Source organism: Dermacentor andersoni, chromosome 4 (assembly GCF_023375885.2).
Source record: "Dermacentor andersoni chromosome 4, qqDerAnde1_hic_scaffold, whole genome shotgun sequence".
Classification (NCBI taxonomy): domain Eukaryota; kingdom Metazoa; phylum Arthropoda; class Arachnida; order Ixodida; family Ixodidae; genus Dermacentor; species Dermacentor andersoni.
In genome coordinates, this window is record NC_092817.1 from 153,114,834 (window position 1) to 153,138,565 (window position 23,732).

General features: G+C 45.5%; 1 protein-coding gene across 1 annotated transcript in view; it reads left to right on the forward strand.

Annotated features, from left to right (window-relative positions):
* Positions 1-23,732, forward strand: part of PolD1 (DNA polymerase delta 1, catalytic subunit) — an 84,735-nt gene that overhangs the window by 28,783 nt on the left and 32,220 nt on the right. The window contains exons 6-9 of the mRNA XM_050185069.3: positions 5,851-6,065; positions 9,578-9,744; positions 15,066-15,311; positions 21,571-21,681. Coding sequence (XP_050041026.2) covers positions 5,851-6,065; positions 9,578-9,744; positions 15,066-15,311; positions 21,571-21,681 — 739 coding nt within the window. The remainder of the gene's footprint in view (positions 1-5,850; positions 6,066-9,577; positions 9,745-15,065; positions 15,312-21,570; positions 21,682-23,732) is intronic.

Consider the following 23,732-nt stretch of genomic DNA (forward strand, 5'->3'; position numbering starts at 1 on the left):
GATTGCTCACTGTCTCCTTATTCAGCGCAGTTCTGCAAACAGCTTATTCACTCGTGTTCATCTTTGTTGGTTGCGTCGAAATCGTTCCTGGCCACGCCGTTTCTCAGCTTTGTTTGACCAACAGTTGGTTTGACTCGCCGCCGAAGTGGAAGATCGCTAATGTGCCCGCTGATGATCAGCGATGCATGCCTTTGCCGGTGAAAAGAAAGCTCATGGCTATACATTTGGAAACTAAGTCCTTCTAACCGATGAGGCGATCGTTGCGAACGTGCTCGCATCAGATAGCGATGGCGACGACGGCAGCAATGACGCGGTAGGGCAGGGTTCCTCGACGTTGTCTTCACAGGAGGCCCGGCAGAGGATTCAGTCCCTCCGGGGCTTCATTTTCGCGAGGAACCTTCCACTGCACTATACTTGGAGCACCGGGATGCCTTAGAGAAGGATGTCGGCAAGCTTCGTGTAGAGCATGCAAGGCTGACGGACATAGGGTTTTCTCGTGCAAGCCAGTGAGAAGTGCTTGGCGAGATGCTCATGGCGATCTCGCTTCAGCGTTTCTTCTGGATTTCTCAAGCTGACAGGCTGCTGCGACAGCCTTCTCGCAGTATTTAAAAGGCCCCTTTTGGGGCCACCAACGCAATGCTTCGGTGGGGCTCGCATATCGCTTGCCAACCATGATCCCTCTTCGCAGTTATAGCAGTGCCATTCTTTAACGCCTACAGCCACGGCTTATTACACACGATTGGAGCGGCCAGGAAGCAGTTAAACGAGCGATATAAGTAGGTTCGACTGTGTTACTGGCGGCATGTTGGAAAAGCTCCACCTGGAGCTCCACCATGCACATCCAACAGGCTTCTGTATTCATGATTTTGCTGATCTCAAAACTCCACTTAATTTGACATATTTTCCAGTTTTTACAGCTTCGAGTTAATGGGGCTTTAATTTATGCAGCCCATCCAACACTTTTCGTCTTCCTACCTCGTTGTTTGGGTGATGGCACCACAGAAAAAAGAAAAACCCAAGAGAGAAAGGAAGGCATAGTGAACACAAGTGCTGACTCTCGAGCCTTAATCAAAAGCTGACAGAATATACAACAGCATGTGGTCAATTGCTTTAAGGGAAACTTGCTTTGGCTTTAGTGTTTGTGAGGAATGCTCTTGTTGTTTAGCGACAATTTGCATGGTGAAGTTGACCACGTTTTTATTTTACCCGTAAACGCTTTGATAAAATGGATTGCAGCGGTAAAACTGATTTCCTAGTTTATTAAAACGCCAGCTGTGGAAAATTAATCTACAGAGTTTTGCTTAGTGCTTTAATCTGATTGAAATAAAATTTGCTGGTAATTTCGGGATGGCATATGCCACAGGTGCATTTCTAGCTTGCACTTCAATCAGCATTGCGGGTTGTGTTGAAGTGCACATACTCTGCACACGACCTTGACACGACGACACTGTCGGTTTAAGCTGTGCTGGGTGAACTAAATTTGGAGATTCATTAGCTTTATGTGCACATGCAAGTGCAAATGTACACCCAAACTTGATAGGCATTTGAAGCAGTTGCAGGCTGATCACCAGCGGACACAAACTTGGCTTTATGCATGTGGCTGTCGGTCCGCTCCGTGCAAGTGAACGGAAGGGTGAACATTAAAGGCGAACTTCACACAACAGCTTGCTGTCTACCACACTCGCCGGCAAGGGTGCGTTGTTGATGTTGGCAACCAAATTAGGTCGTGGTTTGGTGTCGAGTGTGGTTACGGTGATGATGATGCCTTAGCTGGCAGGGCTGCTAGTGCCATGTACCATATTTACGCAAAGATAGGTCGAACACGAATATAGGCCGACCCCTATGCATGGAGCTTGTTGAGAAATAAAAAATACAGTAGAACCTCGTTGATATGTTTCCGTTACATACGTTTTCCCGGTGCCTACATTCACAATCGTGAACACAAATGACCCAGTAGAGTTACACTCATCTTCTACCTGTTCATACGATCCCGGAAAACACAATTTTTCGGTATCAACGTTTAGTACATCGCCAAAGTGCAATCGTGTGATACATTTTCCGGCCTCTAGATCCCATGTAAACAAGAAAATGTGTGAGAGACTCGTGATTAAGAACAGTATGTAGGGTCCGCTGCGGCAGCTTCACCGCAATACTTGCCCGCCCATCTCACGTGAAAACTCCAGCGTGCACTCAGTTTTTCATTTCAGTATCTGCAAATCTTCTCCGGTGTCGTCACACGTGGCATTCACAGCTATCACTGCCAATCGTATTGCGATAAGAATCTTCGTCTATATGTTTCACAGCACGTGGGGCTGTTGGAAGCAATACGTGATAGGTGATAACTGCAACTCGCCACCGTTCCCTGCTGCAGACTGTGATTGTATTCGTTTCCCAGCCACCAGATTCTACGTGAACAAGAAAAGGCACGAGGCGCACGCGATCGGGAAGAGTATATAGCCGTGTGTCTTGCGTCAAAACGACGGCACGCACGGTTTCTTATTCTGATACCAACAAATCACCTGGGTTATTGCATGCCACATTCACAGCTATCGCCGCCATACCTATTGCGATAAGCATCTTCACTTATCTGTTTTGCAGCACGCAGTGCCATTGGTAGCATACTTCATGCTTTTTTTTTTTTTGTAGACAATAATCCAAACACGCTGTCGTTTCCTGCTGCAGGAGGCGTGATATGGGTCTCTGATTTCACTTTGGCAGCATCCTGCGTCACCTGCTAGCTCGATTTCGTTTCGGTTTCGTCGGCCTCTTAAAACACCACTCAATAGGAAAACAGGAAAACATTTCTCAGGCCGCCGAAGCATCACCAGCTCGATGTGTGTCGGCGTCTTGTGCCGCAGCGATCCACGAGATGCTTCTCATTATGTAAGATGTCAACAATAGTTGAGTGTGTTAAAATTATTTTAGTTACTTCGGATCGTATGTTTTCCCGGTTAATACGTGATTCTGGCTTTCTTTTTTAACATGCGAACGAGGTTCTACTGCATAAATCGAATATAGGTCAACCCATATCTTTTTAGAAAAATGAAAACTTTGAACAGGACACATTAATTTTTACCGTAAGGTTGGTTCTAATTCTTGTTAGTCTACGTCCCCAGTTGCATCCTCGTTGGTACTGCCAGAGAAGTAGTCCTCGTCAGATGCTGCACTGGCGTCCTCGGCTCCCCAAATGATGCCCTCAGTGCCGTCGAGTGCCGCCATAAGGTCCAGTCTGATCTTACGGCAGATGCGATGGAGAAACTGTGTTAGGTTGGTACTTTTGCTAGATTTATTTACAAATATAGGTCGAAATTCCTTGGTCAGGAATATAAATCAATAGCTCATATTGTGACATTTTCGGAGAAAGAAGGGTCGACCTATATTTAAATAAATGCGGTGGTAGTGGCTTCTGTATATATTATCCTGCTTGAGGGGTAAGGCATGATGCTTAGTGAAACTTTTCTAATGTGAAAGTTTTTTATGCCAGGCTCCTCTGAAAATCTGTCCCATTACGTACGTCATGCAGTCATTATGCAAATTCGCGAGATGACGATACTTTGCCATTTTGTGCCTACCTTGGTTAGGAAAGCAGGTATAGAAAGCTTTGATATTAAAGAAATTGTGCCATTGATGATGTAGATTTGTTTTAATGAGGATATTTAGGTATCATGAGTAATTTTGTAGACAACTTGCAGGCAGCCTGAGCACCTTTACGAAGAATTAAGATCGTAGTGCTTGGAGCTGTGTTTTCCGGTATAACTGAGTTGGTGTCTATGGGGGATGGTGGTCCTGGCGTGTTCCTGGTGCTTTTTCAAAGGTGATCCCCAACAACCATCACTGCTTGGTGGGGCTGCCACGGCTCACACCGTTTACGTGCACCTGCTCACCTTTGAACATGCGGATGGGTGCTCGTGCGCGATTCTGTCGGAGTTTCGATAATGCAGTTTTGCCACGTACACACTCATCATCGTGTCGGGCATACCTGTAACGTCTGGTAGCCTTCGAGGAGCTGTTTACGCGGCACAGCAGCACAAGCCTCGCCTGCTCGCTTCGCTGTCATTGCTTTGCCCTTCGAGTGAAACCGTAATTAATAAAAGGCTGTCCATATTTATGAACTTGTATTTGGGAACGTGCTAGCTAAGCTGCCACTGCTTCTTAGAATACATTTTTCACTTCTGTGTTATGACCACAATTTGTTTGTAAAGGGGATCAACCAATTTTTAATAAATTTTCGAACTGAGTGGGCCTTACTTGAGTAATAACGGTATCCTGAGAAGAGGAGCCTGGAAAGGTGAACATTGTTTGATGCACTGCACTCTGATTGTATGTCTAGAGAGCATGTCGTGAAACCATGAAAGATTGGTTCCAAAAGAGTGCTTTTTGGTGCCAGCCAGAAGCCTCTGGTTGTTGCATTAGTATGACCACAACCTAGAAGAGAAGCTGCAGTTCATTGGTATTGGTTTTGTGTTTGAAAAATTCATGGAACTCGATAATGAAATTTTTACATGCAAGCAATGAAATTCTGACATACAAGATACCAAGTGTAGACGTCAAGGTGGAAATGCAAGAAGACGAAGCTTCAGACGAAAGCAACACTGGTGACGACTTACGAGAAGTACAGTAGAGCCTCGTTCATACGTTTTGGAAAAAAACGCAAGAGAAAAGCATACTAACCAAGAGAATGTGCGATCCGAAGTAACTAAAAAATTTGACAGACTCACCTATTGACATCTACGTAATGTGAAGTGTCGCAGCACGAGACACCGACATGCATCGAGCTGGTGGGGCTCTGTTCAGCCCGAGAGGCATTTTGTTGTTTTCTTATTGCATGGTTACCTAGCTGCCATGGCAGGCAGCTATATACTGTTCTCAATCGTGTGCACCTCACGCATTTTCTTGTTTACATGGGATCTAGCGGCCGAAAAATTGTGTTTTCCGGGAAAATATTAACTGTCAAAAATAAGTGTAACTCTGTCATTTTTTATGTTCTCGATTGCAAACATTGGCGCTGGGAAAACGTCTGTAATGGGAACATATCAACGAGGTTCTACTGTATGTTCATTGATTACTTCTGTTCAGGCTGTCACTGATGGATTTCGTGTACTCCGAAGCAGCTTCACGGTAAAGGACAATGCAAATGCCAGACAGAGAGTTCTTGTCTAGTGAAAGGCAACTGTGCCTTTCAGAGCATGCACCGGCAGAAGCTGACAACTTCCAGAAGCGGAGAGACAGATAAATGTGTTTGCATGTGGCTTTCTGTATGTATGTACTTCTGTGGTTTTAGGTGATATATGTTTTCGGATAATATTTTCTTACTTGCAAGTTTAGCTGTTTCTGTTACATACTGCCATCAATGTTTCTCAAGAAAGTCTCTAGCTTCCATTTTGGCTTGAGTTGTCGCAGGCAAGGCAAGAGCCACAATAATGTAATAATGTTTCACACTGCATTAAAGAAGGCAGTTAAATGCATAGCTTTTCTTGGGGAACATTTGCCACTTTGACAGTACCTATCTATCTGTCTATCTAGCCACCTACGTCTTGGTGCTTTCATGATCGTTTTGTTAACTTGGTATGTACTTAGAGGTATTGGCATAGTATGACAAGAGTATATGACGAACATAAATGATCGGTCATGATGTGAATGTCATAACCTGTATGTCATGTAGGTCATGAAACAACCACGTACGTCTTGGTGCTCTCATGGTCGTTTTGTTAGCTTGGTAGGCTCCCCAGAGCACACTGCTTCACATAACATCAATTCCCACAGGGCATAGGACCTGCCGGCTTTTGTTTTTTTAATCTTTTCTCTCTTGGTAAATGTTTTTGTCATCTGGGTGGGGATGCATGCATGCAGGTTCATGGTGGACACGCACGTTGTGGGCTGCTGCTGGATCGAGCTGCCCCGGGGCAAGTACAAAGTTCGTGACGACCGCAGTCGGGTGTCACGGGCACAAATTGAAGTGGACGTGGCATGGGATGACATGGTGTCACACTCGCCAGAGGCCACCTGGGCACGTGTCGCTCCTCTGCGCATCCTGAGCTTTGACATCGAGTGCGCCGGCCGCAAAGGTGCGTGTAGTGCACGTTTGTGCAGGCCCTGCAGCACCACTGTTAACTCTGGGGGTGTGCAGTGTTTTCACTATTTATTTATCATATGCCCACAGTCCCAAGCGATGACTTTAAAGGTGCAGTGGTGACAGCAGGAGGTTGACGGAAATGTAATAGAAAACGCACATTATTAACTGTAGCAAATATATGTCATGTATACAGAACTCCAATTTATGACAGAGAAGCAAATAAATCACTGGGCATAAGTTGCAACGTAATGGGGTAGTCTATTTTGTCCTGTTATGGTTCATGGGAGGGAAATGATCTGTTTTGCTCTAATGGTAATATGTAAGTGCAGAGGTATAAACATGGAATTTATGGAGGAAGCTTAACTTAAAGGCTGAAAATCGGCGAAAAATTTATGTTGAAAGCATATTTAGCGCCAGCAAACAAGGACGGAAGGGAGACGACATTGTGGTGTCGTCTCCCTTCCGTCCTTGTTTGCTGGCGCTAAATATGCTTTCAGTTTACCAACACGCCCAACAAATGGCAATGCTAAAATTTATATCTTCGGTTTTGTCATTTTCCTACTTCCAAGACCCTTTATTTTCATAAAATTAGTCCGTATGATTCCAAGACCCTTGATTTCCATAAGATTTTTCTAAGTTTTGACCCAGTAAAGATGCCAGGCGAAAGACGGCAGAAGAATGATAAGGAAGCGTAGGGGGAAAGTATTAAACGTCATGCGAACTTGTCAAGAGTCTCCAGATTTCGGATTCATTGACAGGTAGGTGGCAAATCGCGCTGAACCGGATAATGAAATGACGCAGATGGTGCCTGCTCTTTGCTGTTGGGGCCGGCTATGTGGGAGTGGCGATCGAATCATGTGATGCGCAGTCCTTTCATCTGTTGCATTACGATAACGCAACAGCCGTAAAGGTGGTGTTGCCCTTCGGTATTTTGGAGAAAAACTGGATAAAAAGCTAGGTATGCAATAAATAATAGATTGCTGCAAAACACAGGTTCGCTCTTATACTGAGAACCTCATTGGTATTCAGTACAACAGAACATCATTAATTCATTAGTTCCAGAGGAAGAAAAAGAGCACCTGATTCTATTCAACAAAAATTATATTGATAAAAAAATATTTTCCCGGCTTTCATGTATACTAGAACTGAGCTGTAGTCAGTGCTGGCATACGAATTTGGTGTTCCCTCTAATAAGAGTTTACCTTATTGTACGTCTTGATTTCTATGTGCCTAAGTTACCGATAGCTTACAACATTCTTGTTCTGCAATGCTAGGAGATTCCTGAGCGTGTGCAGCGTCATACTTACCTAAAATTTGTAACCATTAAATTTTGCGAAAAATTTTCTGATATTCAAAATTCGATTTGGTTTGCAGCTTTCTTTTCTTGATTCAATTCGATATTTGATTTGAAATCTATTTGGTATTCACACGCCCCTACCCCTCTTAAAATATGTGTGTGTGTGTGTGTGTGTGTGTGTGTGTGTGTGTGTGTGTGTGTGTGTGTGTGTGTGTGTGTGTGTGTGTGTGTGTGTGTGTGTGTGTGTGTGTGTGCAGTCGATTTCCGTTAATTTCACCTTAATGGGACTGCCGAAATTGACCGAATTATTAGACATGTCAAATAAGAGGTAGAAAAAACTGCGAAAGCATAGCTGGTTCGTTTGGCAGTATGCTCCTCATTTTATCATATCCCCAAATCAAATGCACACCGACTTTCTATGTTCTTAAAGAAGAAAACAGTATAGAAATTTATTTCCACCTACTGTCCCTTGTCATGACCCTCAGACAGCACTTAATTGCTGTGTGTGAACCACAAGATCTCCTCCACACAGTTTACTGTGCATTTAATATTCTTCACTTATCAAACAACTCTGCAACAATCACAAACGGGATGGTGGCCTAGACTAATGATTTCACTAGTTTGTCCGGTGACACATACAATTATCCTGAAGGGAAAAAGCATGACATGACTTGTCGCTAGCTTATCATGCAAAATAACTCATCTTTTAAACGGACTTTCGTAATCAAAGACCGAAAATGACGCAACGCCGTTTTCACATTCTGTAAGAATTAGGTACTGTTGTCGCCATCTTGTGGTGGCAATGGCAATGACACAAGATGACGACGATGCTGGCTGGGCTGGCTCTGATGGTATGCTGTTGCAGATGTCACAGACGCGGTTTGGTTTCATATCTGATTGCACCAGGCAGGCAATTTTCAAACCAATTAAAAGGAAGGTGTGCGTTAGAATTGGGATGACTGTAATCATTCATTGTAAACTACCATTTTTGCTTGAAAATATTCCTAGAGCAGGACAAAAATAGGTGTTTTCGGCAAAGGAGTTATTTCTTTTTCTTGTCATTTTTTGATCTGTTCGAAGGATTAACTGTCTCCTAAGTTCTGCCAAGACAGACGCTGCCACTAAAGGGGTTGCTATTAAGGTCACCACTGGAATAGGGCGCTTGAGTATTGACCAGTGAAGTTTGAATTATCCGGCGAAGGCCAAATTTAGGGCCAAACTGATGATGGTTTGAGCCCATAGAAATGTATGAGTGCCAGCCGGGAGCCGGGATCTTTATTTCAAATTGACTTAACCCGAGTTGAATTGACAGAAGTATTTCTGTCTATGTTGATTTCTGAGTACATAGAATGTATTGTGGAAATCTTCTGGCCTTCATGTCTTTCTTCACTCTGAAAGTGTGGCGAAACCAATGATGTCATTGCACTTGACATGCTAAAAGTATGTTTGCAGTTCCTATATACAAATGGAAACCTAAGTTTTGTCATTTTTCATTGTTTTCTGCCTTGCATTTTGTCAAAGGGCCACTGATATGAGTTACAAAGTCACTCATTTTGTGTTTCAATTTATACTTGAGGGTAACTAAATATAACCGCCTTTAGCATTGGCCCAGAACACTGCCCGGGAGAGTGATTAAGATGGAAAGATATTGCATTGCTTAACTTGTGCTGGATTGAACCATTTGAAGAAAGTTGTGTATCATCGGCTTAGTTTCGGTCTTGTTTGCTACCCTTGGCGATGCGCTTCCATCATGTCAATGTAAGGCAGCAACATGTTTTGCATATGAAGCTAACCTCGTGCTAGAGGCTTTGTTCTACGTTCTTAGCTGGTACCCCTGCTCTCCTGTCATTCAAGTGGCCTGGCTCTCGTGACAGCTTGACAGCGGCGGTGCTTATTCGCTCTACTGTCGCACGTATTCCATGCTCCTTCTGAACTGGTGGCGTGACGCCAAGGATAGCTCCCGCGTACCATGCTGCTGGCACAGGTTCAACTTCTCATGAAGAGCTACATTTTAATAATCCTTTTTTATGTGGTTATCTCGTCGAGGCCAGGTAGACAGACCAAAGTGGTGTGGGGTAGTCAAAGAAACGCTCTCTTTTAAAAATCAAGTCCTTCTGTTCTCCTCATACTTTTCTGTATTCACAATGCCATCGCAGAAAGAGTTGAGTTAGCATTGAGATGTGGTCTTCCTGATACCTGGAATACAGGCATATTCCCAGAGCCGGAGAAGGACAGTGTCATCCAGATCGCCAACATGGTGGTGCGCCAGGGCGAGAAGGACCCGTTCATTCGGAACGTCTTCACCCTCAACACCTGTGCACCCATCGCGGGCTGCGAGGTCCTTTGCTACCAGCGGGAGCAGGACCTGCTGCAGGTGGGTGGAAACTTCGGGTGGCCTGTTAGCCCTTTTGTCCCCCTCCGTCTGTACATACAGTACAGTCAAGTGCAATGATATTGGAACAAGCTTATGCTCTAAATATATTTAGATACAGTGGAATCTCAGTGATACGATTCTGCTGAATGCCTTTTTCAGGATAATACATTCTTTTTCCAGCCAGCGTCCCCCATAGGAGCAATGTGTTCTCGTACAGTTATTGTGATTGTGTTTTCACCTGAAATTAGATCATACGACTGCAGAAGTGGGCTTTTACTGATATTTTTAAAGCTCATAGCTTTATATTCCAGTGTACTGGCTTAAATAACATTCCAACGACCCACGAACAATGTATTAAGCCCCAGTTACCCAGGAAAAAAAAACGCACGCAGCGTGTCGCTGGCAGTGAAACGCTGCTGTGGCAGTGTGGCTACACTGACTGGCATTGCGCCGCTGCTCAGTTGAGTGAGGAAGCAATGGCTTATTTTTTAAATTCCAGAACCTTTTTGGGCATTGAAAAAAAAACTTCAGCACAAACAGACGAGGTAGTTGAACATTGCAGAAAAAAAGTGCAGTGGCTGTTGTTCACGTGGCATCGAGTTTTGCTGCTTTATGTGGAGCAGTATTACTCAACGCCACATGAACCTTTGCTATGGAGTTGGTCGCCGAGTAGACCTATTTTAATACTTTTTGGAGCTTGTGTTGGATAATACGATTTTCGAATGATACATTTTATTTTCCCGTTCCCGAGAGGATCATATCCACGAGATTCCACTGTATGCTCCAAGCTTGTTGATAATGAACTGAAATAACTTTTGTGAGGCGTTCGTTATACGGATTACCTCTATGTACTTGCGTAATGAATGCACTTGCATAATAAATGCACTCCCAACTTGCTCCTGTGCAGTCCCACGATGGAACGGCTGCGCTGTAGTTATTTGCAGGAACTAGAATCTTTTGTTCTCACAGACATGTTTAGAGCAAGCGCACTTAATCTCACTGCCCATCACAGTGTTGGAAATGCTTAATACCACGTGACAAACTCCAAGAACGTAGACAATATTCCGTAGCTAACTTATGTCGACTGCACATCCAGGCTAGCGGCAAACATGCCATGGCGGCACACCGGCAGGGGCAATGGGTTTCATTACGGAGGAGCTGATGGCACATGATGAGAGAACACTGGCGGAAAGAATGCAATAAGAACAGGCTGCGCATTGTCACGGTTGCTCGAGATCTGATGGAAAGAGCAATTGCGATAACGCTCATCCTGTCCTTACCTCATGCTCGCCACCACTGTCGATGGAAAGGTACCTCGGAGACTTGGGAGAGCAAAAAACGTGCAACCGCTCTCTGCAACAGCAACTTTGACCTCACTGGGGAGAAAGTGCGCACGATGCCTGGCCATGTGGTGCAGGAGAGTCAAGTGCATGGGAGAGTCCAGTTGCAGAAGAGTCAGGCGTAGTGCCGAATTCGTCATGTCAATTGATTGCTTTTCTGCCTCTCTGGTTTCGCTGTGTTAAAGGGGTCCTGAACTACTTTTTATCGAAGTGGAGAAAGACATTTGAAGTGAAGGTAGGCTATTTCAGAACAACTTAGCCACAAAAAGTACTTCCATGCGTTCAGCAGAAGCGGAGTTATCGGCAATCTAACACGGCCTCAGCTGTGCTCCCCTTCCTCCTTCAATGCCTTGCACTGTGAAGGCTACGGCGGAGACGCCACCGTGGCGCACAGTTCAAATTTCCCATTTCGTGCCTATGCCGCGCTAAACGTTAGCCAAACGCGGCTATCCTCAGAGAGCCGCAGTGCGTTTAGCCACTAGACTCGTGGTGGCACCTCGTGGCGACCGTGGTGTAGCCGAGTGCAGCAACCAATAGCAGCCGCGTATTGGAGTGTGCTTTGTGACGAAATAGAGCACACAGAAAAGAGCGAGGATCATGAGGTTTTTGAAACGAGAGTGTTTGAAAAAAAGGTGACTTCGCGCTCTGCCTGCGAGCTCCACGGACCACGTAAGGCAGCATAACTTGGCTGAGATGTTCACAACAGCGTATGCTACCCGCGGACTATGTTATTTCACCAAACCCGAGGGGTGGTTCAGGGACCCTTTAAAGGGGCCTGTAAGTTGAGTTATATGCCTGCTGCAGGACAGAGAGTCTATCTGCGCACAAAATAGAAGTTCTGATCAGACACTGATAAACTTTGACATGACTATAAGCAGGATGGTCGAGGAAAGAAGCGCACACAGCGTGCTTGGCGTGGTTCTGAAAACGGGTACTGAAAAGCAGTGCTTCGACGGCATGCTTGCAATAACGGCAGACGGCTGGAAGGGGCCACGAGCATGCAAAGTGAAGTGCAATAAAGTAGTGTACGTGTATTTTTACTGCAAAGGTGAGTTATCGGATGCGTGTTTCAAATAATTGCTGTCTTAGGTTCCAATTTTTGTTGTTTTGAAAAGGTTCCCATACAGTTTACTTCAAATAATAAATGCACCCCCCAACTTTGCTTCAGTCTTTCTGGAAAAAAAAATTCACTGACGATCATGATACTCCCTCACGTGAAATTTGAGTGCAGCCCTATACGTGTTTTCATTTCTCGATATATTGGCTGGTGCAGACAATCTGTCGCGTGCGGCATGTTGCAAACGGAGCAAAGTGTGTTGTGACTGCCTCGCTACAGTGAAACCTCGTTACTATGAACACTATATAAACAAGCTTTTCAGATTAACGAACTCTTTAAATATCCCCTGCAGACTAATGCTACAAACTAATATTCCACAATCTTGGGATTCTTAGATTTCTGCCTATCCTTCACGGTAGCTGAAACAGTAGGCTAGCACACAACAAGGCGCAGAAAGCGGACACTGTGGCAAATGGGTTTGGAAAACCTGAGATGGCGCTTAGTAAAAAAATGTGGGAGAGAATTTTTGCTTAATCTCATGCAGAGGTGATGATGCATCAAGTTTTGCGAGCGCATGCTCTGCTCGGGCAAGAGTCGCCTGGCAATGAAGGTGCGTCTCTTCCTTCTTTCACCCTTATTTCTGCGCACGCCTCTTTCTTTCGTGCTTCTTTCAGCAGCCGTACTAGCTACGGGCGTGGAGAAATGTAACCTCCGTGCTCATGGGGATGCCACACGGTCTCGCTTTGCACTTTCCGGACAGTGTCATTAACACGTACTTGTGCTTTGGAATAGTTCAGGTGATGCCTTGAATGGGACAGTTGCAGTTACCACAGCAAGGAATGTTAAAGACAAACAAACAACAAGAAACATTGCACTTTAGAGGTGTCATGGAGCTTCTATTTTGTCATTTTTCTCAGTGTTAGCCTCTGATTTAAGCATGTCACTCTTATTATACAGTGCTTCGGTGGTGCATGGTGGCGGGATCTAGGGAAAATAGCAACAGCGTGGGCCGAGAGCAAACAACGACGTTTTGATGTATAGCTGAAACAGTGGCACCTTATGAACTGATGGGTTGATGGGCAGATTGGTTCATTTTGGGGCTTTCACTACAACGACCTCTCAAAATAACGAACGATTTTCGGTGGTACTGCATGATTCGTTATATTGAGATTTCACTGTAATCAGAAGATCGCGAGAGGCAGCGCTTGGGTGACGTGTAGGTGTGATTTGCAGCTGCTGCCGCATACAGACCTCCGCTCGTGCAGTGCTTTGTTTCCATATATTGTATCGGTGGATGCACTCGCAGCATGCCTTATCGATGGCATCATTGGTGAACAGACAGCAGTGTGTTACTCTGGCGCCATCTTGTAGCGGTCGCCGCCGCCGTAGAGCCCATCTTGCACGGTACTCTGCTTTTGTTCCCAAGCTTTCGCCAACTCTCTTCCTCTGCTTTCCGCCTCATGATTCCGCTGCACCATTCTCCTCTGCATTCACTCTTTCATCCTTCGCTGTTTGTTTGCTTGAAGACGCTGACACTCTACGCAGGAATGAACACCCAAGAGCTGCGCTCTAAAATGCATGTTCATTGTGTGAGTATATACGGTAGTTATTTCTGGCAGAGAAAGAAGCAAGGAAGAAATGTATTTTCTCAGAACAAAACTAGGCATAGTAAACAGTATTTTGTGCCTGCATTTTCTGCCTGTGCCTATAATTATTTCTCAGCATGGTTAAGAATGCCAACTCAATATGATCTCGCTTTCATACCCCTGATATGCTTGTGGCATGCTTCGAAGCATTCTTTCACACAGCGACTCTCCTGAATACCATGTTTGCGGCATTTAAACAGTTTTATGGCACTGGCAGGAGGCCCCCTAGTTCGATACAGTAGAACCCACTTGTAAAGGTACCGGTTTTAACAATACATTGGTTATAACAATGAGAAGCTGCTGCACCATCAACTTTTGTATGTTTTCCATGGTGAAATAGCCCGCTTGCTACAATGCCCTGATGCCGCATTAGTGGTTATAACGATGAAGTTTCGCTGTTGGGTGTTCGAGCCGAAAGGTAGTGAAATGTGAAATCCTTGAAAATAAAAAAAAAAGAGAGAGAGAGAACGAGAAATTTGAGTCGCTGCATGATGGGCCGCTGCTCCAACAGCCGCCATGCGCTCATTTTCTAGCCATCTCCGCGCGCCTCTCTCCCATCCCTTGCTCAATTTTTCGGAAAGGAAGCACGCGCGATGTTTCAAAACCGAGAATGTTACGGCCATGAACAAAGTTGCCGTAACTCAGGTTGTCGCCTCGCTTCCATGCGATCTTAAAGCAGACTTCTCTTGCAGCCTCCAATGGGTTTTTATGCTTCATTCCTCGAACTCTGTGAAGAGCAGCATTTCGGTTTGGTGTCTTGTCATTCTGGGTGAGGCCCGAGATTATGTTGGCAAGCCACAGTGGAGGAATGGATGCAAAAGCTTCCCTTACGCCGATCACCACAGTGCGTTGGACTTTGATTTCATTTTTTCAAATTTCCGCCTGACATACGGCTGCTGTGAAAAAGACTTTGTCGGTGGGGTATCAAATTGCAAAAGTGGTCGCCAGCGCTCAAGTTTAACAGTTATTTTTGTTTTGGGGATTGAAATTCTTTTTTTCAGACTGCACGATTATTCGGACATTCTTTAACATGCCCCTTCAGTGTAAAAAAAGAAAGGATTAGTTGGTGATGATACTTTGTCTAAAAAGTTGAAATTCATTATAGCAAAATTTTGATATAGTGAAGTAAAATGTCCATTTGCGACCTCTATATCAAGATTTAACTGTATAGTATCCACCACAGCTTCATTGTTAATATTTCGTTGTTATTCATTGTTAATACGTTTTTGTGCAAGTTACACGAGCAAAAATGAGGTACGTGTCTCCTTTTTCGTGCAGAAATGGTCGGACTTCTTGCGCGAAGTCGACCCGGATGTGATCACGGGCTACAACATCCAAAACTTCGACTTTCCCTACCTGATGAACCGGGCCAAGCAGCTGCGGGTAGACCTGTTCCCATTCCTGGGGCGCATCCGCAACTGCAAGACACTGCTCAAGGACGCCATCATGCAGTCCAAGCAGATGGGCCGCCGAGAGAACAAGGTGGTCACCATCGAGGGCCGTGTCCAGTTTGACCTCCTGCAGGTGAGCCCCTCTGCAGTGTTTTTCTTTTACATGGTTGCCGTTAAAATTGTATCACAGTAGCACTGCTGCATGCTGTTAGATGGACACCGAATAGAAAGGAAGCTAAGGATCATGCAATGAGGGATACAGACAACAAAACGATAAGTGTAACATTAAGAAATGGGGGGATGGCAGTGTCATGTAGAGAGCAGGTAGCCGATCTTGTTGACATTAAGAGAGACAGATGGATTTGGGTAGGCCATGTAATGGGTAGGGCATACAGTCGAACCCGGATATATCGAATTCGACGTGGATCAGAAAATAGTTCGATATAGCGAAAATTCGATATACAAATATAGGCCAAAAAAGCACTCGCGATCACAAAAAATTGTGGCTTACCGATTGGAACAGCCGCGAATCACATAGCATGTGCACAGAATATGAAAACACTTTATTTCACGGAAAAAAAATCGCTAATTTTGGGCTGCTTTTGCCTCTGGGAAATGAAGTTGAAAACACTAGTCTCAATCTTCTCGAGACTGTCCAGGTGCGAGAGCCCAGTGCCTTCCACTTCGCCGCAACAGCGCCGAATCAGGCTGAACGCTGACGCCAGTTCAGTGGCTATGCACGGACGCGTTTCTTCGAAAACACAGTTGCCCTCGTCGTCGCTGGAATCACCGTCTTGAACGCCAGCTATTCCGGCCACAATGTCCTCATCAGCGCGGTCGGCTACTGCTTGAACTTCGCTGTCAGAGTTAATTAAGTCATGAACAGTCACTTCGGACGGGACGGCGACGGGAAAATTGAACAAGTCGCGAAACGTGTCCTCCAAGCACTCATCGTCATCTAAAGCTTCCGGACATTCATCTCCGGCCACTTCAAGGCCTGCCTTGCTGAAACAGTTGGCTACTGTGACCTGCTTCACGTCGCCCCAAGCGCCGGTAATAATCTGGATCGCGCCGAGCAGGTCAATCTTGAGATCGGTTCCCATGCGGAGGTTTACGAGGAGCCGTTGAATGAGTCGCTTCCGATAGCTTACCTTGAATGCCTTTATGATACCTTGGTCGAGGGGCTGCAGTCCCGCTGTGGTGTTCGACGGGAGAAACTACAGTTCGATGTGCTGCAGCTTGCAAGTCGTTTGATGGGCCGAACAGTTGTCTACCAGAAGGCAAACTCGGCGGCCCGACTTGCCCAACTCAGCATCCCAAGCCTGCAACCATTCAACAAAAAGTTGACGTGTCATCCAGGTCTTCTTATTACAGCCGTAGCGGATGGGAAGCTGTTTACAGTTCTTGAAGCAGCGCAGTGACTTGCTCTTCCCGATCACGAATGGCTGTAGCTTGCACGAGCCGTTCATGTTGGCTGCAAGCAGCACCAACACACACACTTTGCTCATTTTACCGCCGTGACATGAGGTTCCACGAAGAGCGAGTGTCTTATTCGGCAGCATTTGCCAAAACAGACCAGTTTCGTCTGCATTGATGATTTCTGCAGGCGAAAACTTCTCAGTGATCTTCGGCCACTCTTCAGAAAGCCACTGCTGCATCTCCTGGCTGCTGACACCCCCACTTTCACCTGAAATGGCCTTTCCTACAATGACGGGGCAGTTTTTAAACCGTTGCAGCCACCCAGTGCCACCGCAAAAGTTCTTTTCGCCAAGACCCGTAGCAAACCATTTGACCTTTTCGATTAACATCGGGCCATCCACGGCAATGTTTTTCGCTCGGATTTCAAGAAACCACAGATAGAGTGCCTTCTCCACTTTGTCAAAAGCAGCAGGGCGCACACGACACGCTCCCGAGCGACTTTCCTCACCTGCTTTAAGCTTGATGTCCTTGTTTTTTAACAACATACTTAAAGTACTCCGCGGAATGCCGAATGCGTCTGCCACGGAGGACTTCTTTTCTCCGTTCTCGACACGCCGGATTACCTCAAGCTTTCCTGCAAAGTCCAGATTCTTCCTCTTTTTTTATGTCCGCGGATGTCATAGCTCTCAGATGACCGCAATCATACACGCTACACACGGCACGTTGAAACACTGGTACGCACAAGAAAATGCGCGATGCGCAGATGGAGCAGTCCGAGCGAAGCCTGTTCGAGTGGCAGTCAACGGGGCTGCGATGGAACGACAAAGGGAAAAGAAAGAAGAGAGCGGGGAAAAAGATTGCCCATGAGCCACCATGCCGACCCCTCGCTCTCTCTTCCTTCCCCCAGGAAGCGTGGCTTGGGAAACGTCGCCGCGTCTCCATGCCGCGCACTCTCTTCGCTGAGCTCCAATGGCCTTGCCCAATGCACTCCCCGGCGGTAGAGGAGGAGCGAGAGAGCTCGCGCCGGTGGGGCGCAAGAACGGGGGAAAGGCTCTGCGTCTCCGTCGCTAGGCGACGGCCGCGCATGCGCAGAGGAGGAACCTGCTGACTGACCCTGCGGAAATTTTTTCCCCCGAGGACCGGACACGAATGTATTTGGGAAAAGCGCACCTTCCAGGGGCGCGTTGCGGCGTTCGATATATAGAATGTCCGACGAAAAATGGAATTCGATATACTACGCAATTGTCCTATACTTTTACATCGTATTTTCAAGGGCGTAATCTGTGTGTTCTATATAGCCAATAATTCGAAATATGCGGGTTTGATATATCCGGGTTCGACTGTATAACTGCTCGTCTACGAGAGCTACATATTAGGTGCCTGTGAAAGTGAAACAGTGTCAATGGCGGTAGAGAAGTGGGTGGCTTGATGAAGTTACGAAACTTTCATTCTCTGGATGGAGTTTGGTGGTGCAAGAGAAGTCTAACTGGAGATTGCTAAAAGAACCCTTTGCCCGGCAGTGGACGTAAGTAGGATGACAAAGAGATGCGCCATGTTTTAATGCAAAGTGTCCTTTGCCTCATTCTTGGCACATGGTGGTAAGTAGATAGGTAGGTAGGTAAGTGTCTTGCCTCGCTTTAATAAAATTGAAATAATGTGTGACCAACGGTGGAATCAAGCACCTGCCATCGAGCACAGCAGCCCGGTGCTCTAACCATTAGGCCACAATTGCCTGCATAGTTCTCTCGTTCCAACGCCAGCCAGCTCTTTTAAATGTTCGACGCGTGTGACCCGTGCCACTTCCTTGGCTTCTTTCTTTTTGAGAGCTTCCTCTCTGAGGTGCCATGCACTGTCTCCGGGACCAGCCCACTTTCCTCAGTACTTTTCACATAGGACGCTACGTAGAAATTGTGCAACGTTGTACCAACTATATGATAGCTTAAGTTAATCATGTTTTATCGTGCCTCCGTCAGAGTACAAATGTCATCGTCGTTTTACGTAAGCCACATGACATAACCGTCGGTACATATGACTGCACTACTCGTAGTCACTGATGACATCCCCATCTATGCCGTTATTTTTTTCTTTTTTAATCCTCGTCCACTACCTATGTAGAAATCAACAATTGCCAAGGTTTAAGCTCGCATCAAACGGCCGGCGTAGAAGGTATGGCGTTGCTGCCATACGGTCCTCTTCAGCCTGGTTATTGCTGTGCTGCTGTCGTCACAGACATACGTTCATGACACACACATTCAATTTACGCAAACAGGTTGAGCCATCTAGTTTCGCTTTGCGGAACGTGAAACTATGCTAGATAGCTAGGTGCCCGTAATATGCTTCGCGTAACCTTGATTCCCACAGTGTGTGGGCTCTGCACAAGTTTTTTTGAATTGCTTGATTATTCATTTTAAGCTCTAGGTGCATTTCTGGTTACAATTTTTAGTATACTAGAGAAGGCGAAAGGGGGGGGGGGGCGAGGGAGGCCTTAATCTTTGTCCCTGAATTGCACACCCTTGCTGCAATGCCACTGACCTGTATGTGACATCACAGACTTAATATTATTGTTATGTATTTAGACCCTGTTTGTTCAGAAATAGTCAAACTTCGAATATCGAACAGCGCAGTGATCGCGAAATAGTTTGATATATAGCCAGAATTCTATCTATAAAATCACGTAAAGAACACGTCAAAAACTTCTGCAAATGAATCAATGAACTAAGGGCGCGATGATCGTTGTTCGGAGTGCGCTTTTGGTTGCGCCGCGCGAAGTCGGCGCAGTCTAGGTGAATTGCGTGCGGCGTAACCGAACGCATGCTCCAAACAATGATCCCCGATCACGCCTCAATCGTGACGCAGTAAGTACTCACTTGAAGCTTCACACAAAGTATTTATTTATTTGGCTGAAACTACTGCAGCAGTGTAGCCTGCTTCTTACTGGCAGCCGCATGCTTAAACACGGAGTCTTCAACATAGTCTAAACGATCCATAAGCGATAGGCTGGTGCCCTCTATTGCGCCGCGGTAGTGGCTTAGAATGGCCAAAGCAGCTACATCCTCAGTTGAAGTCGGGAGCGGGGCAACATCAGCGCTTGCGGGATCAACCTCGGCAGCTTCTTCATTTGGCTGCTACTTCTGCTGCAATCTCCACGTCCGTCAATCGAAGCATTTTGAAACACTGTCAATAACAAAGTAGCAAAGTGCCATCTGCGAAAGTGTCTATGAGTGAGCCCAGTGAGCGATGCAACCACCACTTCTAATGAGCTGCGGCAGGTGCAGAGCGCTGCACCGAGGAGGAGTCAGTGCGGCAAATGCAATACGTTGTTCATGTCAAACTAGCCAAGCCGCCTCAAGTGTACGCTGCCACGTTCAAATAGTACCCTCGGCACAATCGATGTGTGCAGCTATAGTGCGGAAGCAATCGAGAACACCCATCACGTCACCACTATCTTCGAGGGTGTTGCGGGAAAGCTCACCGCCTGTCAACAGAGCGCACATGGTCTTGGGGGGGTGGAGTTCGATATATCCATTTTACGGCCGACCCCGTTCGAAATAAAAAATAAAAAATGCATGCAATTTTCCAGGTGATATAAAAAAGGTGTTCGATATATGCAATAATTCGAAATATCCGTGTTCGATATATTGAGGTCTGTACTATTACACTAAATTGCTTTGCTGTCTTCGCTTGTTTTTGTATGCAGTGTAATGCATATTTTTGGTAAAATAGTTAGACACCAGAAATTTTTCAGCTTGGCGCATTGCCATATTTTCGCAGATTTGCTTTTAAATGTGCATTCAGAAAGAGCGCAGTTTATATGATGATGTATGAGTTCTGAAAATTTGCATAAATTTTTGACTAGTTCATTGTGGTTGTCTATGCAGCTACACCAGCAGAAAATTAAGTTTCTATAAGTTGAACTCTGGGCTGTTGTCAACTTCTTTTTGTGCAGAAAATAATACAACAGGCAGTCATTCTTACTCAGTATAAACATTGAGGTAAATGTGTCTGTCAATGGTGTGCAGAATATTGGTGGGGAGAATTATGCAACTAACTTTTGATGCGTTCTAATACATCTTCTACAGCATAACTGTGGTCACATTCACACCATAGATTTGGCAGCCCTCCGAATCTCAGCCAGATCAATTGCTGGAAACACCCAAGCATAAAGCTGTAGTTTTTAAGATTATTTAACAGTTTGGAAGCAGGAGCCTTTGGGAAAATTGTTATTGAATGATGGTGAAATACAGTGTGACGTGGACCAGCGAAGTTTGATTTTGAAGCGTTTTTAACGGCTGGATTGTGCTTTGCGTGGCAATTGCTTAGTGCAGCTGTGATTGCATACGTGAAATACAACCAATGTCATGGCATGAATCTGACAAGAAAATTTCAGGTTGGTTGCTCGATGCTCTATTTGTCAGCTCGGTGACTGAAATTGCAAAGGCACTGAACTAGTCAGCAGTGCTTAAGAGCAAGGTGTCAGAATACGTAGGCGCTAATCTTTACATGGTGATGGCAGTGCGGCTTTTTCTTTTTCTTTCTCGGAGACTATGTTCTCACAGTTGATGCCATTGTGCATTTCAAGGCACTTGTTATGCACTTCTCATCAAATTAACTGATGGAGTAACATAAGCGAAAAGCAGCTGGACGCAAGCATGTGCGGTATGAAGGTATAGACTACGTTTCTGGGTGGCCAGATGGTGACTGGCAGGTTGCATATGCTGGTGTAAACATTGGTCGCTTAGAGTTGCTTGGTTGCCAATTTTGCTCGACTGCGCAACCTTTGTTAATAGCTCGTGTGAGCGCGGCCTTACAAGAATTGCTTGAGCTTGCTGAGCATGCATCAAAAGTCCGAGATTGTACATGTAAAAACGTGTTTCTCTGACTAACCGCACTTGATTGAATCTGAGATGTGTCGCCTTTGGATTGTGCGGTGTGAATAAGCTCTTGTTCTGTCTGTGTTCTGTTGTGTTCACCAGGTGCTGCTGCGTGACTACAAGCTGAGGTCGTACACGCTCAATGCAGTCAGTTACCACTTCCTGCAGGAGCAGAAGGAAGACGTCCAGCACAGCATCATCACAGATCTTCAGGTGAGCGCACTTCCACACTCATTGAGAGAGCCACTGACTCCTCTTGTGTTTTTATGGTAGTATCACTTACAGTACTTATAAGCATCATCCTGTGTGCGTTTTCACAATACCCTTCAAACATGAATGACTTCTAGGTTCTTTCAGCTTGCATATCCATCCAGTGTGTGCTGCAAAACTAACCTACCTTGTGCAACCAAGCTGTGCAGAACTTGTCTAAATGTTCCTTCAAAGTCATAATAGCCACAAAGCACCACTGTAGCAGTAAAGGATGCTACTGCAAGCATATATTTTTTTAAACCTTGTTTGTTACTAGTACCACAAAGCTGAACTTCTAAGTTTGATGTTCTCAGTAGTATTGTTGTAAAAGTCGTGCCAAAGAAGCTGTAATGGGCAACTTCGAGGTAACGGGACCCAAAAGCTATTCCAATGAAAATGAAAGTGTGAGATAAGTTGGCGGGGTTGGACTTGGTAATAGAACAGAACCAAAAACATGGATGTTGTTGTGCAAGTTAAAAGCCTAGAGAAATATTAAAAAAAACAAAAAAAATAATTATTGGGAAATGACACTTAGGAAATGACAGCGACATAATAGTTCAGCGGAAACCTGCAAGGTGGAGAGACGTAATTAATAAAGGGAAAATCAGACATCCACCCGTTCGTAGCAAATGCTACAAAGGAAACCCATACGAGTTCCTCGAAAGAAAAGCCTCGCAGTTGAAGAAAAATTCGTCCTAGTCCGGGACTCGAACCCGGGGCCACCGCCTTTCCAGGGCAGCCGCTCTACCATCTGAGCTAACCAAGCGGCTAGCAGATGGTAGGGCGAAGATAGTAGGGCGAAGCTGGTAGGGCAACGCGCTGTTCGTGCATCGTGTTGTGGTGCACGAATGCTTCGAGAACAGGTCCTTGTTTTAATTCAAAGAAGTTTTCGGGCCCCTTCGAGTTCAAATTATCGGGATTTGACTGTAGTTGTATTACTCAAGATAGCATCCACAGTGCCAGTTGCACAGGAGACTCGGAGGGGGTGCATGTACATACAATCAGTTTATTATTCTCTGTCCAGAGCTATGGCATTGTATGTACATCTGGAGAATCGCAGGTTTCTTTTCGTCTGCTGTTGTTGTACCCCTTTGTTCTTTGCCAGCAGGTTCCGGCACCTGTAATCATCATCGCCAACACTGTAATCGTCGTCATTAGCCTACATTACATTACAGGACGACGCAACGAGCTATGGAAAGAAGAATGATAGGTGTAACGTTAAGGGATAAGAAAAGAGCAGATTGGGTGAGGGAACAAATGCGAGTTAATGATATCTTAGTTGAAATCAAGAAAAAGAAATGGGCATGGGCAGGACACGTAATGAGGAGGGAAGATAACCGATGGTCATTAAGAGTTACGGAATGGATTCCAAGGGAAGGAAAGCGTAGTAGAGGGCGGCAGAAAGTTAAGTGGGCGGATGAGATTAAGAAGTTTGCAGGGACAACATGGCCACAATTAGTACATGACCGGGGTAGTTGGAGAAGTATGGGAGAGGCCTTTGCCCTGCAGTGGGCATAACCAGGCTGATGATGATGATGACTTTTGTTTCAGGACGAAGGCCTCTCCTAGTGATCTCCGGTTACCCCTGTCTTGCGTCAGCTGACATAATCTTATGCCTGAAAATTTCCTAATTTCATCACATCACCTAGTTCTCTGCCGTCTCCGATTACGCTTCCCTTCTCTGGGCAGCCATTCCGTAACTCTAACAGACAACCGGTTATTTGCTCTGTGCATTACATGGCCAGCCTAGCTCTATTTCTTCATGTTAATGGCAGCTAGCATATCGGTTACCTCTGTTCGCTAATTCATGCCACTAGATTTTGGTCCTTATGTGGTCCATAGGTCCACCAACTTGATGCACGTCGGCATCTTGTGCTGCAATGACTCGTGCAACGATTCACACAGTGCTTTGTGTTAGTTAGATGTCAACTACAGCTCTGATTCTGCCAACTTTTTTAGCGACCTCTGGTCATACGTTTTCCGGATTAGCACATTCTTTCTCAGTTTTTTTTTTT